This window comes from Hemitrygon akajei, chromosome 3 (assembly GCF_048418815.1).
Source record: "Hemitrygon akajei chromosome 3, sHemAka1.3, whole genome shotgun sequence".
Taxonomy (NCBI): Eukaryota; Metazoa; Chordata; class Chondrichthyes; order Myliobatiformes; family Dasyatidae; genus Hemitrygon; species Hemitrygon akajei.
Window position 1 is genome coordinate 37,314,653 of NC_133126.1, and position 15,526 is coordinate 37,330,178.

At 38.8% G+C, this 15,526-nt stretch overlaps 1 protein-coding gene across 1 annotated transcript in view; it reads right to left on the reverse strand.

Annotated features, from left to right (window-relative positions):
* tpp1 (tripeptidyl peptidase I) overlaps positions 1-15,526 on the reverse strand; it is a 42,523-nt gene that overhangs the window by 6,469 nt on the left and 20,528 nt on the right. Inside the window, exons 5-12 of the mRNA XM_073039615.1 lie at positions 13,031-13,152; positions 8,805-8,983; positions 7,481-7,679; positions 5,187-5,375; positions 4,576-4,648; positions 3,271-3,391; positions 2,104-2,262; positions 1,687-1,824 (exon numbers count right to left, since the gene is read on the reverse strand). Coding sequence (XP_072895716.1) covers positions 1,687-1,824; positions 2,104-2,262; positions 3,271-3,391; positions 4,576-4,648; positions 5,187-5,375; positions 7,481-7,679; positions 8,805-8,983; positions 13,031-13,152 — 1,180 coding nt within the window. The remainder of the gene's footprint in view (positions 1-1,686; positions 1,825-2,103; positions 2,263-3,270; positions 3,392-4,575; positions 4,649-5,186; positions 5,376-7,480; positions 7,680-8,804; positions 8,984-13,030; positions 13,153-15,526) is intronic.

Genomic DNA, 15,526 nt, shown 5'->3' on the forward strand with positions numbered 1-15,526 from the left:
AGAGTGGTGGACGCCTCGAATGTACAGGTGGTAGAGGCAGAAACATTAGAGATTACAGTAAATTTGAATCAGATTAGTCAGACACAAACCTCTCCAAGTTCAAACTTCTCCAAAAACCTATTCCGATCATGAAAGCAGGCCCTTTGGCCCAACTCGATTTCTGTCCCTGTCTACACTAATCCCATTTGCAGCAATAGATTTGTACCTTTTATGTCATGCCTATGTCAAATGCACCCTAAATAATTACATCTCATTCCACTACGTTTTTTGACAGCACCTTCCTTGTATTAGAATTTCTGTGTTAAAACATTATATCCTTTACATCCCTTTAAAATTCCCTTCCTCTCAGCTTAAATCTTGTTTGTGATGGGAAAAAAATTTGATTCTTAGTAATGAATGTTCCCAAAAGCTTTGCAATAACAGTTGTTAAACTGATCCGCCTGTAGCATTCAAATGTCTTTAAAACTATTATATTATGTGGCAAGAATGCAAATCTGATTAGAAGATTTCATTCTTGGAGTTGCAAGGAACATGGACACAGATTTGAGCACAGTAAAAACAGTAACACTTTTGTTGTACTGCAGATCATGGGGCTTTGCTATTGCTTGGGTGGAATGCTTTTTGCTGAATTAAGTGGGGAAGCGTGTGGGTTGATGCTTTGCTGCTGTGTGTGGGGAGAAGGGGGCTTTGAGGCTCTGTTTTTACTGTCACTCATTGTTCAGGGTACTCTGTTTTCATGGATGTCTGCAAAGAGCAAGAACTTCAGGTTGTGTATTGTATATATTCTCTGATATTAATGGAACTATTGAACCTAGACAATAGATCAGCACTGTTTTCCTAGATGATTTAAATGGTTACATACTACAATTCCCCAGCACTATTTGATGAATAATCCATGCAGCAGTAAACACTAGCAGGACTGAAATAGGTTTTAATGTGACTATCCATTTCTCTCAATTAACTGCAATGTAGGATATTGGCAACACTCCTCAATGGAATTCCAGTCAGCTGCAGAAAAGGTAAATTGAATTGGTTTATTGTCACATGAACTGAGGTACAATGAATCATCTCAGGTTTTTAATAAAATCCTTACATGCGTCCAAATCTGGATCTGTGTGGCCATCTGAAAAAAAATTAGGGACCTATTCATACACATTTTGTTTAATTTCTACAAGTCGTAGTTACAAATCCCTTAATACAAATAAACCTTTGCTCACTACTTTAATCAAACGCTAATTCAGGACGATTTATGATAAATGCTGCCACCTCCTGTAAAGTAAGCAGTATGAGACTGTGAAGTTGCCAATCCGTCCATGTAGCACATTATCCCACACTACCTCCAATAGCTTAAGCTCCAGTCTAATTAAAAGGTATGAACAATTATGTTTTGCTTTGCTGACACTACATTGTGAGCTGAGTAGTTACAACACAAAACTACACAGAGGCTAGAAGCACCATTCTACAGGGTCAAGGTGCACAGCTGTTGCAATGCAGATGCTGAACCTGCCATGTCTTCGGTTCATCTGGAGTTTACTGAGTATTTACACTGGCTCAGCAACTTTTGTTAGAAAAGGGGAAAAAAGGAAACCCTTTTTGAGAAATTCTTCCAACATATTAAAAAATAGCCAGAAGTAATATAACAAAGGACAATGGCGGTTTTGAGTCAATAGTCACGTTTTAACTTACATCAAAAAATGCTCCAGATGTACCATTCTCCTGTATTTTGTAAAGCAACGGGTTTATAAAACCAAGAGCTGGAAGACCTCGTTGAAATCTATTATCATTAATGAGGGCCAGGATACCACCAAATACAGGGGTTGAAGCCTGAGACCAAAATAATAAAAAAGCATTTTAATAAATACAGTAACACAAAATTCAATTACTTGTCTTCTAATATGTTAATGAAAAAATCAAACTTCATAGACAGAAAATACTAATATACAAATATTTATTCAATGATGTTGATGGGAACTGGCTGTGTCCTAATAAAAAAAATGGAACTAGACTGGATTTATAACTACAATAATGATTTTTATCTAATTATGGTTAGTTTTAAATATAAATGTAAATGTATAAATTATATATGTAAATAATTCCACTCACTGATGTTCCAGAAACCCAAGGAATGGGGACTAAATTGACCACAGCCCAATAGTTATCAGAGAGTGCTGCTACATCAGGGTAGGCACGACCACCAGCATTATAGTAGGTCTTTGGAGGTAGAGATTTCATCCTTTTGAGGTAAGATTTCACAGCAGCGGCCTGTAAAAAAAAAAAGAGTACAATTTGTATAACAATTACCCTAAATATATTAAATCTATTTCTAGTGTCTCAACAGAAAGTTACAGGACATTTGATCAAATCTTTTCTTCAGTTTCTTATTTTTCTGAATTGTTCTTATATTTTGATCTTCATTGCTTCATAGACAAAAACACTCAAATAAATGTTCAGCGTTACGTTTGTACGCATGAGTATAGAATTTTTAAATATCGTTAAATAACAAATATGTTGAGAATTAAAGTGAACAAAGAAAAAGTATACTAGAAAGCTAAGGCGCAAAATGTCTTGGATTTCTATTGTTTTCACCTAAAATATCACTTTAAAATACATTCTACACTGAAACTCAAGTATATTGTAACAAAGGGAGGAGAGTTAGATTTTATGTCCCTTTGTGCTAAGTTTTTAAATTTCTTCCTTTCCATTTGTTCAAATGGAAAGTGAAAAATAATCGGGATGACTCATTCCAAGAATGTTTTGAAGTTCATTTGTCAGTCTGATCCAACTTCCATATAGCCATACCTGTTTAAGTTGTACTACAATATTGTTCTTGTTTTCACATAGTTTTCTCCCAACAAGTTAGTAATTTTTTAAAAAATCCAAAACATTTCTGTTAAGCCATGTCATTTCACTGTCACTAATATCTCAAAGTATATCATTTTCAACAAGCTCCGTCTATATGGTTCATTTGCAATTCAGAAAATCATCTATTTAAATTGAAAATTTTACTGACGCAAACTCAGCAAAGCAGAAATGAAACAATAAGAAAAATAGATTGGTTTAATCTACATCAGTGATCTGCCAAGCTTTATTCTCATATCATCATGCAACAATGTGTTATATGATATTTAACTACTTTATTGGAACATGGTAATTATCTTAGATGAAACCTTTATCCAGATTGTTTTTAAACCAATCTTATTCAATCCTAACCAATTCCTTAGGAAGTTTACTTCAGTGAGACAAAAAGCAATGTTCAACTAGTTTACTTAACTGATAGGCAGGCATTTTAAACACATTACTGAATCCACCACCACTGATGTAGTCTGTGACTTCGTATGTAATTTGAAATGGATTTTTGAAAGAAGTTCCTCCCACAGTGGTAACATAAGGACTAAAAGAGAGAAGTTACATATTCATTTACGTTAGGGCATCATATTCAGTGATTCCATTCTTTTTAATTTCATTGGATGCTCTTTTTTCCAAAATCCACATTTTTGTTAATTTCTTTTGTAACAAAGACCATTCAGTAAATGTTGCCTTTTGGATGTATATAACTTCTGTAAAATAAAATTTGAAACTTGTCAAAAAAAAAGTGAACATCTAAGGAGTGGCTGGGGGTCATTCTGACAGCAAGACCCTCCAAATTTGACTTTCATGCACAACTTCCTTTAACCTTTGTCTAAAACAGATTAAGACTGAATTTAATGTGCCATAGGGGTCTTATCCATCATAGCAATGTTAATGTATAAATAGGTGGAGTGTGGGGTGGAGATGTTGGGCAGCTTAAATTTCAATACTTGAAGTGATTAGTGTGCACACATTAATGCTCTCAGGGACTGGCAACAAACACGAAAGGGCCCAGCCTACCAACGGATTTTGCGTGGAAGCCAGATGATTTTTATTTTACAACAATAACTGCAGTGGAGAAGCCAGTGTGGTGAGACACAAGCCTGAAAATATTTCAGGGCTCTCACTGACCTTGGTGGGAAATTTGGTTTTCCCATTCATTTTACAGCTACTTGGAGCAAAGTTTAGAGATAATCCCTCGCACTTTTCTATGTTCCTCAGAACACCAGAGAACATGGAAGTTCCTTCTATTAGGTGTCTGCCAGTCAGTCTTGCAACCATCACTTAATTAATTAATTAATGAGTATGATAACTTTTATTAAATTTTGTGAGGAAAACCTTAACTGTTTGAGACTATCCATTGCCACAACTAAGCACTATAACTAATGGACATCAATGTGAAATCCAACTCTTCTGTGTAAGGAAGTGACATGTTGCCACCTCTGATTTATTACAATAGTAATTCAGCATCTTAAGACCTCATAATAGGTCTTCAACAGATATTAGTTTAGCAGAGCATCAAAAGCTCTATCCATATTTTATTGCTAAAATATAAATGAGCCATTGAATAATAATGAACTGTAAAATTATATAAATGCAAGCAGTTTTAGCAGGATCACTTTTAATCAATATATTAGCTAGCATATTTAAATATTTGATCATACAAAGTAGATGGTAAGATATTAGCCAAACACTGATTAAAACAGCATAGTGTGTATCTGTCATTACCTAGATGCAGGAAAACTTGGCCTGAAGATATTTTTGCCTTTTTTAATTTCTCTGCAGCCTGCACCATCATCACCTATAAAGGGAATTAAGTGTTAAAATGATGGATGAAATTAAACTTTGACTTTGAATCTCTCTCATATATCAATAATATTCTGAGCATTATCCCCATCTAAAATGCTCAGCACTTTCATGAAAGTGCAGGCTGGATTTAAATCCAGGCATACTTAATCCAGTATTATTGTCAGGAAGCAAAGCTTTTATCTAAATAAAGAACCTTGCCCTCAAGGATAAAATAGAGGAAACCAATGGCCTTTGTATGCAAAACAAAAACAGACCAGGTTGTAGAGCAATGAGAGATTACAAATCCATTATTTTTTATTTATTTCCAAACAAGGTTTGAAATGTCCTCCTGTGCAGTTGTAATGATACGAAATGTAAGAACTACTCCGCTTCCTTTTATTTTTTGCTCATGACAATTCATCAACAGCAACCGTGGCTAAAGTGGTTTATGGGTGGCCTGCAGATCCAACGCCCAGTAGGTTGTAATAAAAGAAAAACAAAAATCTTGCTTTAAAAGCTATTTGTCATCAGATGCTGAGAAAGATATTTACCAGAAGCAAAGAGTATGGTGAGACCACGGACACCAGCCTTCATAAACTCGATGTTGATTCTCTTTAAATACGCCACTGACAGACTGTCCTCGTCATCTCCATAACTGATGGTGTGGACCCACGGGATGGATGACATATTGCTCAGTAAAGTAATCCAGTTCAGAAAGGGTTCCTGCAATTCGTGCCTTCCTGTAAAGGTCAAATTGTAGATCGTCATGGATTCAACATTGATTCCAGACAGAAAACAAGAGTACATCCTTTTTGGCATGGAAGGCAGTGAATGTTGAGATACCACAGAGAGCAGTGCTCGAACCCCCAGCTCTTTCATTCACAACACCCGACTAACATTCTCAGTACAATTCAATGCTTTGGGTGAGTGAACCAAACGTAATCTTTCTATGTCTGCAGATGTCACAAGCCTGGTGGGATTGTGAATTACAAGGAGGCTTCCTGGCAATTCAGAGAGGTTGAGTAAATGGGCAAATGCACTAAAGATTCAGTAGTAACAGAGATAGCATTAAGCGATCCACTAAGGTACGAAAAGGAAGAACGTTGGTTAAATGATGATAGTTTGCGAAATGTTGATATGCAAAAGGGATCTGAGAATTCGGTCACTGAAAGCAAATGCACAAGCTAGCAAACAATCCATCTTACTACAATTATATCAGAGCTGGTGTACTGGCTGCAGTTTCAGCCCTCTTTCACAGGGAAGAGTATATCTGTCACAGAGGGAATGTAAAGAAAAGTTCAGCTGACCGAGTTCTGGAGATGGCTGGAGTATTGTCTGAGGAGAAGCTGGGTTGACAAGACCTCTATTCACTGGAGTTTGGAAGCCTAGGAAGCGTACCCATACAACAAAATATTGGCGTGTGGTGAATGAGGCGACTAGAATGGGGCATCACAGTCTCAAGGTTAAGATATTTTGGACTGAGATGGGGAGAAATATCCACACTCAGAAGGTAGCGAAGACCAAGTTGCTGAATATTTTTTGAGGAATATGAGATAGAGAATGTCATAATCATATTGAATGGCACAGAGTTGTGAAGGGCCAAATCATAAACACAAGGGATTCTACAGATGCTGGAAATCCAGAGTAACACACAATGCTGGATGAACTCAGCAGGTCAGGCAGCAGCTATGGAGAGGAATAAATAATCGACCCTTTGGGCCAAGACCTGTGGAGTTCCTCCAGAATTTTGAGTGTTTTGATGGGCCTACTGGCCTACTGCTTCTTCTATTTTTTTAAAAAAAAGTAATAATCAAAAGTTAAATCTTTCTTTGGAATAATTTTGATAAGCTGTAAACTTCTTAAGCGAACTAAAAAATTGTTCAGTTTAAATTAGAATGAATTAAATTAAAATAATGCACAGGCTCCTTATATAGATAGAATGAGCACAGTTTCTTATTTCTGCACATTAAGTCTTAAAACCTGCAAACGTAAGCAGAGGCCAAAAGCCAGAGTGACTTAGATCTTCATGTGTGTGACTCAGTCTGCTATCATGAGACTCCAGAGACTGTTAAATTGACTTGGGGCGACCAATGGACTGAGTTGCTACTTTCAAATGCACATGCTGACTGGTGCTTCACATTAAAACTCATCTGATGTGCAGTTACACGGACTTGCTCTCTGAAAAAGAGGAAGAAAAGCACAGGACTGACCACATGAGAGGTGAAATAGTGAGAGTCAACGGGTCAGCAATTATTTCTTCCTGAGGCTTATCTTCCAGAAATTTATTTGTAACTTAACGTATAATAAAGGGGAAAATGGTCAAAGACTAAAAAAAAATTGATGTCTTGGATTCTGACTGCTTTGTAAGGTCACTATTACATTCATAGTATCTAATCATAAACGTTTCAAATAAATTATCTTGTACAACTACATTTAGATTTACCCTTGGTAATTACTCAGCAAATATATACAAACTTTCGATCACTGAATCTGAATGACTAACTACATGTTAAAGTATGTAATGGGCAGGAATAAAAAGCATCTTTAAGTCTTCATTAATTCTAAGCATTTTGCTTTGAATGAACTAACACAAGACTCTGTTGATGCTGGGATATGGAACAAAGAACAAAATGCTGGAAGAACTCAGCAGGTCAGACAGCATCTGTGGAAAAAGAGAGATAATTCACTATCCATCTGTCACCACAGATACTGCCTGCTCCACTGAATTCCACCACTGGTTTGTTTTGGTCCAGTCTGGAAATATTTGAATAAGCAGTGGATTATAATATTTCAAGAAGAAAACACTATGGTTTGGCAAATAGTCTGAAATTCAATAAAAACCTACCTGCATTACTGAAGACCCAGGTAGATATGTTTGCACCAGAGCTCATAATATACTCCACATCTAGACTAGCTTCCAAACCCGCCTTTATACCTCCTTGGCGTCCTATTATCTTATTTACTCTGGTGCGGTGGAGAAAGTTTCCACCAAATAATCGCATGAACTCTACAAGGTCCAACTGGTGAAAATACTGCTCTAGAAACTGAAGGATAAATCAGTTAAAATCCAGTTAATTTGCAGAAATATTCAACTGATCAACTTAACTGAATTCTACAATTTCTATTAGGGATCACCATCATTATTTCATAGTAAAATAAATGCATCATGTCTGAAAAATAAGAAATGTGAAAACAAAATTAAGTTCAGAGAAAATAAAATTAAGGAAACTAATTACAAAATGATCCCTGCCGTAACTTACTCAATAGTCACCGGGGCGCTGCACTGAGATGGACGGAAATTGCAGTGAAACAACAATAATTCATTCAGCTATCTGGCAATGTCGATGGTTCAGCACGTGGCTCAACAGCTGATACCCTTTGTACTCCCTTTCAACTTGTTGAGCTCTCTCTTGCTGCACTCTTTCTAAACTGATAGTCACATTTTTAAAAAAAATTTGGATTCACTGGAACATTTATTATAATACTGTGTAACATTTAGATGACTGGAGTTTTGCTGCATCTGGTTCTAGGTTCCTTTTTACCATTGACCCACTCTGCATGGAAAACGTCTAGACCCACGGGTTCCCAACCCGGGGTCCACGGACCCCTCGGTTAATGGCAGGCGACAATGGCATAAAAACAGTTGGGAACTCCTGATCTAGCCCCACATCCACCAACAACCGCGCTCCGTAACCGAGGAAATCATACTGCCTCCACCGTCATCACCAATAGTTTTGCACAGTTCCAGCTCAGGGCATGCAGTCGTAAGGCATGGTGACAGGTCCCTCAGCCCCACAAATCCACGTGGATCCAATTACACGAATCCTACATTATTCTCCCCCAAATCACCATCAACCACCTTCAGATTCATCCCCTCACCTACGTATCAGGGGCAATTGAGAATGGACAATTAACCTACTAACCCACTGGGATGTGGTAAAAAACTTGAACGCTTACAGAGCTCCCACTGGAGAAATGCATATAGCAGGTATACCATAACATTGCTCCACCCACATCTTTGCTCTCTTTCTCTCTCCCTCCATAGACTGTTTTTGCTTTCTGTCAGCATCTTCTTCTTTTTGAACGCTGCAAGCTTTTGTACGGAACCTGATATTTGAGACTCAGCAGCAGGCAGAGTTGCCTCTTTGAGTGACGGTTTTACACCCTACCTGAGCCACTGCTTGGCTGTTATTCTCATGAGACCCAACATCACTCGCACTGAGGTTGTAGCGTTTCCTCAAAACAGAAGGTGTCACACCCAAGTGAAAGGTTGCTTCGCTGTGCTGGCCAACTTTCCTTGTCTTGCTTATCACAGATTTTTGAGGAGGGAATCGATGCACTCCTCCAACTGCAACGAATAAATATTTTTCTTCAAAAAATTGTACAATATACACTCTGAAAAGCAAGTTTTGTTATCTCCTTTCTACAAATTGCTATGTTTTACTCTAAAGGGAAAATACAAACAAAATATATTGCTGGTGCAACAGATCTGTTGGAAAAGACAATAGTGAACACAATGCTGAGCAGGCAAGAGAATGTGGGCAAGATGGTTTTTAGTAGAGGCCAAATGAAGAGACATTGGAGTAAATTGTCTTGGCCTCTAGTTCACACCACAGGCAGATTATCCACTGGGTGTTGACGAGCATGTTTGGAGAATGTATATTAAAATAAGATGCTGGATACAGAAATAGAGTTAGGTTGATGATGGAAAAATGAGACCAGGCTAAAAAAAAAATAAGGAGTAATATTCTCTTTTTGATTGGTAGACAAATGAGTCAATGGAAAATGTAATTCTTAAAATGTGCACGAGCAGACTTTCAAAGAAGTTAAGAAAGGCAGAGATACTGCTCCTTTTGATTATAGTTGTGATAAAAAACCAAAAAAAATTGAAGATTTGTTTAAATGGGCAAGCACTACCAAGATAAAATATAAGAAACAAGTGGAACAGTAGAAACTGGAACCCAAGATTGGACTAGGTTAGCTTGACGAACTAAGAGTGCACCAAGGCCAGTTGGAAGAAGTTATCACCGCCCAAAAGCACAACAAAACATTCAGCTGAAAAAAAGTCTGCAAGTTGACTGATGATTTGTAGAAACTGAATTTAAAGATGGTTGAGGAACCAGTTTTCATTTAAAAGTATTTGAATTCATCAATGCCATCGTGGGAGAGGGCTGAGAGAGAATTACATTGTAAATGGATAACTGGAAGAGTTTTAGAGTGGCTCTCCTGAATGAAGAGGATGAGTATGCAATATAATGAAAAAAGCTGGTTTCTCAGTAGCTTAGTTTTAAAACTCGTAAATATCAATGAGCAGCACATTCATACACAAACGGGATCAGTCGGTAGTCTGCATCTATATTTTGAAATCCAGTATGGCATTTACAGAGCAAAATGAATGAAAACATAAATTCTGCACGATTGACATTTACTGTCAGCTAGGTTTAGTTTATCTTTCGCCAATATTTTCAGTGAGCTTTTGTTTTGGTTTGAGTTTGAATGGAAAAATCTAAGATAATGTTAATTATCAAAAGAAATTATTGGATGCCCTTCTTCACAATCTCCCTGCACATTCAACAGCTACTGTAAGATTCAATCAGTCTTTACATCAAAGTAGGAGATAGCCAACTAACCAAAACAACCATCTGTTCAACTAAAACAATTACTCAAAGAAAGAATGATAGACAGGAGTACAGGAAGGAGTAATACTGAAGTTGCAGGAGGCTGTGAGTGTGTGGAGAGGAAAAGGGAACAGGCAGGTAGACAGTGCAAAGTACCCCCGTGGCCAGTCTCCTCAAGAACAATTATACCACTTTGGGTACTGCTGGGGAGGTCATCCAGCAGGGGAAAGCTGCAGTAACCAGGTCTCTGGCACTGAGAATGACTCAGTGGATCTGAAGGGAAGGGGGGGAAGAAGAGGGGAGTGGTACTGATGGGAGATTCAATGGGAGGGGCATATAGAGCTCTTTGGATGACTGGAAGGGGACATGAGAATGCCTTGCTGAGTAGGATTAAGAAAAACCTTAAAGCCTTCAAAACATATGTTACTACAAACATTTATTATTCACTTTTTAATTCGGACATAAAGTTCCAAAAGGTGTGGGGACCTTTTCTTGAATATTTTCATAATTCCCATTTAGATTAAGGGTTTATCCCTCTTTTTTGCATTTAGATCCCTTACTTCTAGCTTCTTTCAGTTAAGATTTATGTTTTTTTTGATGTGTAAACATATTATAGCTCAGGTAGTAGGCAATCTACCTTCTTTTTATAAATACAGCTCTGTGGTGATAAAAGTTCTGATTGACTTTCCTATATATCGTAAGGTTGGCTTGGAGTTGGGTAGTGGGAGGGTGGGGTGGTAACTAATTTTATACAATTCTGCTATGGGTGTTTTTCCTTAACTGTTATGAACTGTACATTTAATACATTTGTTTTGCACTGTATAAACCTCTTATTTTTTTTTACTGTTTTTTTTGTTGTTGCATTATAGAAACTTACAAAAAAATTAATTAAAAAAAACGTAAAGAACAGAAGGTTTACTGGAGTGAGGTTGGGCCCAATCAGGAATAAAAGAGGAAACGTGCCTGGAATTGATGGAGTTAAGGGAGATCCAGAAGGAATTCTTTGCTTCAGTATTCACCAATGAGAGGGACCCGAATGAACGTGAGGGCAGTGTAAAACAGAACAGGCCAATAAGCTGAAACACTGGGGAAACATTAGGATATACAAGTCCCCAGGGTCAGACAGGAAATACCCCAGGTTACCACAGGAAGAGAGGCAAGAGATTGCTGTGGCTTTGGCAATGATCTCTGTCCCTTCACTGGCAACCGGAGTAGTGCTATTGGATCGGAGGGCGGCAAGAAAGGTTACAGGAATAAAAGACCAGTGAGTCTTACACCAATGGTGGGCAAACTATTGGAGAGGGTTCTTAAGAGACAGAATTTACCAGCATTTGGAGAAGCAGAGCCTGATTAGGTATGGTTTTGGGAGGGTCATGTTGTGCCCCGTAAGTCAGACTGAATGCTTTGAGGAAGTGACGGAACAAATGGTTGAAGGTGGAGCAGTGGATTTGATGTATATGGATTTTATTAAGGCACTTGATAAGGTTCCCAAAGGTAAACTCATTCAGAAATGGAAGTCGGGATCCAAGGAAACCTGGCTGCCTGGATTCAGAATTGTCTTTCCCACAGATGGCAGAGGGTGGTAGTAGATGGGGCATACTTTGCTGGAGATCAATGACCAGTTGTGTTCCTCAGGGATCTGTTCTGGGCCCCCAGCTCTTTGTGATTTTTATAAATGACTCGATGAAGAAGTGGAAGAGTGGGTTACTAAGCTTGCATCCGACATGCAGGTTGGTGGTGTTGTGGATGGTGTAGAAGGTTGTTGAAGGTTACATTGGGACATTGACAGGACGCAGAGCTGGTCTGTGAAATGGTATTTCGAGTTCAGTCCGGAAAAACATGGACTGATGCACTTTGGAAGGTCGAAGTTGAAGGCAGAGAACAGGGTTAATGGTAAGATTCTTAGCAGTGTGGAAGAACAGAGGATCTTGTGGTCCACACCCACAGACCCCTCAAAGTTGCCACGCACGTTCATAGGGTTGTTACGGCGTATGGTGAGTCGGCCTCATTAGTTGGGGGATTGAGTTCAAGAGCTGCAAGGTAACGCTGCAGCTTCATAAACCCTGGTTAGACCACACTTAGAGAACTTGTTCTGTTCTGGTTGCTTCATTACAGGAAGGAGGTGGAAGCTTTACAGAGAGTGCAGAGGAGATTTACCAGGATGCTTCCTGGATTAGAAGCATGTCTTATGAGGAAAGCTTGAGTGAGCTGGGGCTTTTTTCTTTGGAACGAAAGAGATGAAGGTGACTTGACAGCGTTGTATAAGATGATAAGAAGCATAAATACAGTGGACAGCCAGTACCTTTTCCCCAGGTCAGGAATAGCTCATATGAGATTACATAATGGAATAAATTAAAGGGAAAAATCTGAGCTAGGTATTTCATTTTACAGAGAGTGGTGGGTACATGGAATGTGCTGTCAGGGGTGGTGCCACTCTAGAGCCATTTAAGAGACTCTTGGATTGGCACATGGATGAAAGAAAATGAAGGAAAGCTTTAGACTGATCTTGGAGTAAGTTAACAGTTTGGTACAATATCGTGGGCACAAAGGCCATTACTGTGCAGTACTGTTCTATGTTCTAACACAAACTGTGTCCATGAGGAGCAAACATGAGGAAATCTGCAGATGCTGGAAATTCAAACAACATTCAAAACCTTCGAAGGGTCTCAGCCCTAAACATCGACAGTGCTTCTCCTTATAGATGCTGGCTGGCCTGCTGTGTTCCACCAGCACTTTGTGTGTGCAGTGTCCATGAGGATATTGTTATAATTGCTCACCAAAATCAATATGTTCTGCCACTCCATCAGGGACTTCATATCTAGAATTAGATCGTATCAGGGTCTGATGGCCATTTGTGTAACGATTAAACTTTGATCCAATCAACAGTTTTTCAGCAGTGCTGAAATAGAGGATAAAAGACAATGCTGTCAAAATTCATACAGTAACAATCCATGAATGTGAGACCAGTGTTTCCTACCACCTAATAAAGGGAAAACCAACATATCTTCAGGTTGTTGGCAGCAACTAGGTTCATAAAACACCCCGACTGCCCCCTCAAAATGAACCAAACGAGAGTCAAGCACAGCAGCCTGCTCAGATGCAAGCTGATCTTCCTGCCTCACATTTACAAAATGAGCACTACTACATATACTCATTTTCCTGCCGTGCCTGTGATTATTCGAATGCAAAATCCCGATTCTCCTGGGGAGGGTCTTCAATTGTTTAAATTTTAATTTTTATTGCAGCCTAGGGAATTTTTTAATCTCAACGGCTCTCCACATGGCTTTAGACCACCTGGACAACACGAACACCTATGTCAGGATGCTGTTCATCGACTAGAGCTCAGCATTAAACACCATCATTCCCACAATCCTGACTGAGAAGTTGCAGAACCTGGGCCTCTGTACTTCTCTCTGCAATTGGATCCTTGACTTCCTAACCGAAAGATCTGTGCAGATTGGTGATAACATCTCCTCCTCGCTGATGGTCAACACTGGTGAACCTCAGGGGTGTGTGCTTAGCCCACTGCGCTACTCTCTATATACCCATGACTGTGTGACTAGGCATAGCTCAAATACCATCAATAAATTTGCTGACGATACAACCATTGTTGGTAGAATCTCAGGTGATGACGAGAGGGCTTACCGGAGTGAGATATGCCAACTAGTGGAATGGTGTCACAACAACAACCTGGCACTCAACGTCAGTAAGATGAAAGAGCTGATTGTAGACTTCAGGAAGGGTAAGATGAAGGAACACATACCAATCCTCATAGAGGGATCAGAAGTGGAGAGAATGAGCAGTTTCAAGTTCCTGGGTGTTAAGATCTCTGAGGATCTAACCTGGTCCCAACATATCAATGCAGTTATAAAGAAGCAAGACAGTGACTATACTTCATTAGGAGTTTGAAGAGATTTGGCATGTCAACAAATACACTCAAACTTCTATAGTTGTACCGTGGAGAGCATTCTGACAGGCTGCATCACTGTCTGGTATTGAGGGGCTACTGCACAAGACTGAAAGAAGCTCCAGAGGGTTGTAAATTTAGTCAGCTCCATCTTGGGTACTAGTCTACAAAGTACCCAGGACATCTTCAGGGAGCAGTGTCTCAGAAAGGCAGCGTCCATTATTAAGGACCTCCAGCACCCACAGCATGTCCTTGTCTCACTGTTACCATCAGGTAGGAGGTACAGAAGCCTGAAGGCACACACTCAGTGATCCAGCCCTCTGCCATCCGATTCCTAAATGGACATTGAAGCTTTGGACACTACCTCACTTTCTTTAATATACAGTATTTCTGTTTTTTTGCATGTTTTTAAAAAAATCTATTCAATAGATGTATACTGTAATTGATTTGACTTGTTTATTATTATTATTATATTTATTTTTTTTCTCTCTGCTAGATTATGTATTGCATTGAACTGCTGCTGCTAAGTTAACAAATTTCACATCACATGCTGGTGATAATAAACCTGATTCTGATTTTAAAATACTTTTATGATGGTCAAAATAATTGAGTAGTTGGGATTATTTAAAAAATTCTTGGTCAAGCATCAATTTTGTCTTTTCAAAATAAAATATTTACTTTCAAAATCATATTAACTTATCAAAGCTACCACTGTCTACCAGGTTACCACTATTGTATTATTGACCAGCACATCCCACAGACAAACTGGACTGGTCGCCAGTCTGCATCCTTATTTTGAGAGCCAGCTGTGGCATTTTCAAAGCAAAGTATCACATGGTTGACTTTTCCTGTCAGGTAGGAACTAAGAAGAATCCTTTTCAGGTGATTCACCAAAGTAATGTGTTTTTTTTTGTTCAAACAGAAAATACTTAGCTCCATCTTTACTTTAGTTGCCAATACAATTGCCCCAAAGCCAATCTTGACAGCCACTCTTCACAAATATAAGCTAACCCGTGGTCTAGTTTCTCTATTCATCATTGCCATGCTTTGCTGGCCAACTGAACAAATTTAAGATCCTGATCTTGCATTACCTTGCTCCCTTTAATTGAAGGATCACCCACACAGTGGCCTGCAGCCTCTCTCCACTCATTCTGGATCAGAGTGTATGTTTCACTTCCTCCTCATGGTCATCGTTTCAATACTTGATCTTACTTTTCATGTGATCAGTTAGAACATTATAAAACTTAGCACAATCACTGTACAGTGTGACTGTAAGATCCAAGGTCAATTCCCACCGCTGTCTGTAAGGAGTTTGTATGGTCTCCCGTGTGGGTTTCCTCAGGGTGCTCCGGTTTTCTCCTACGTT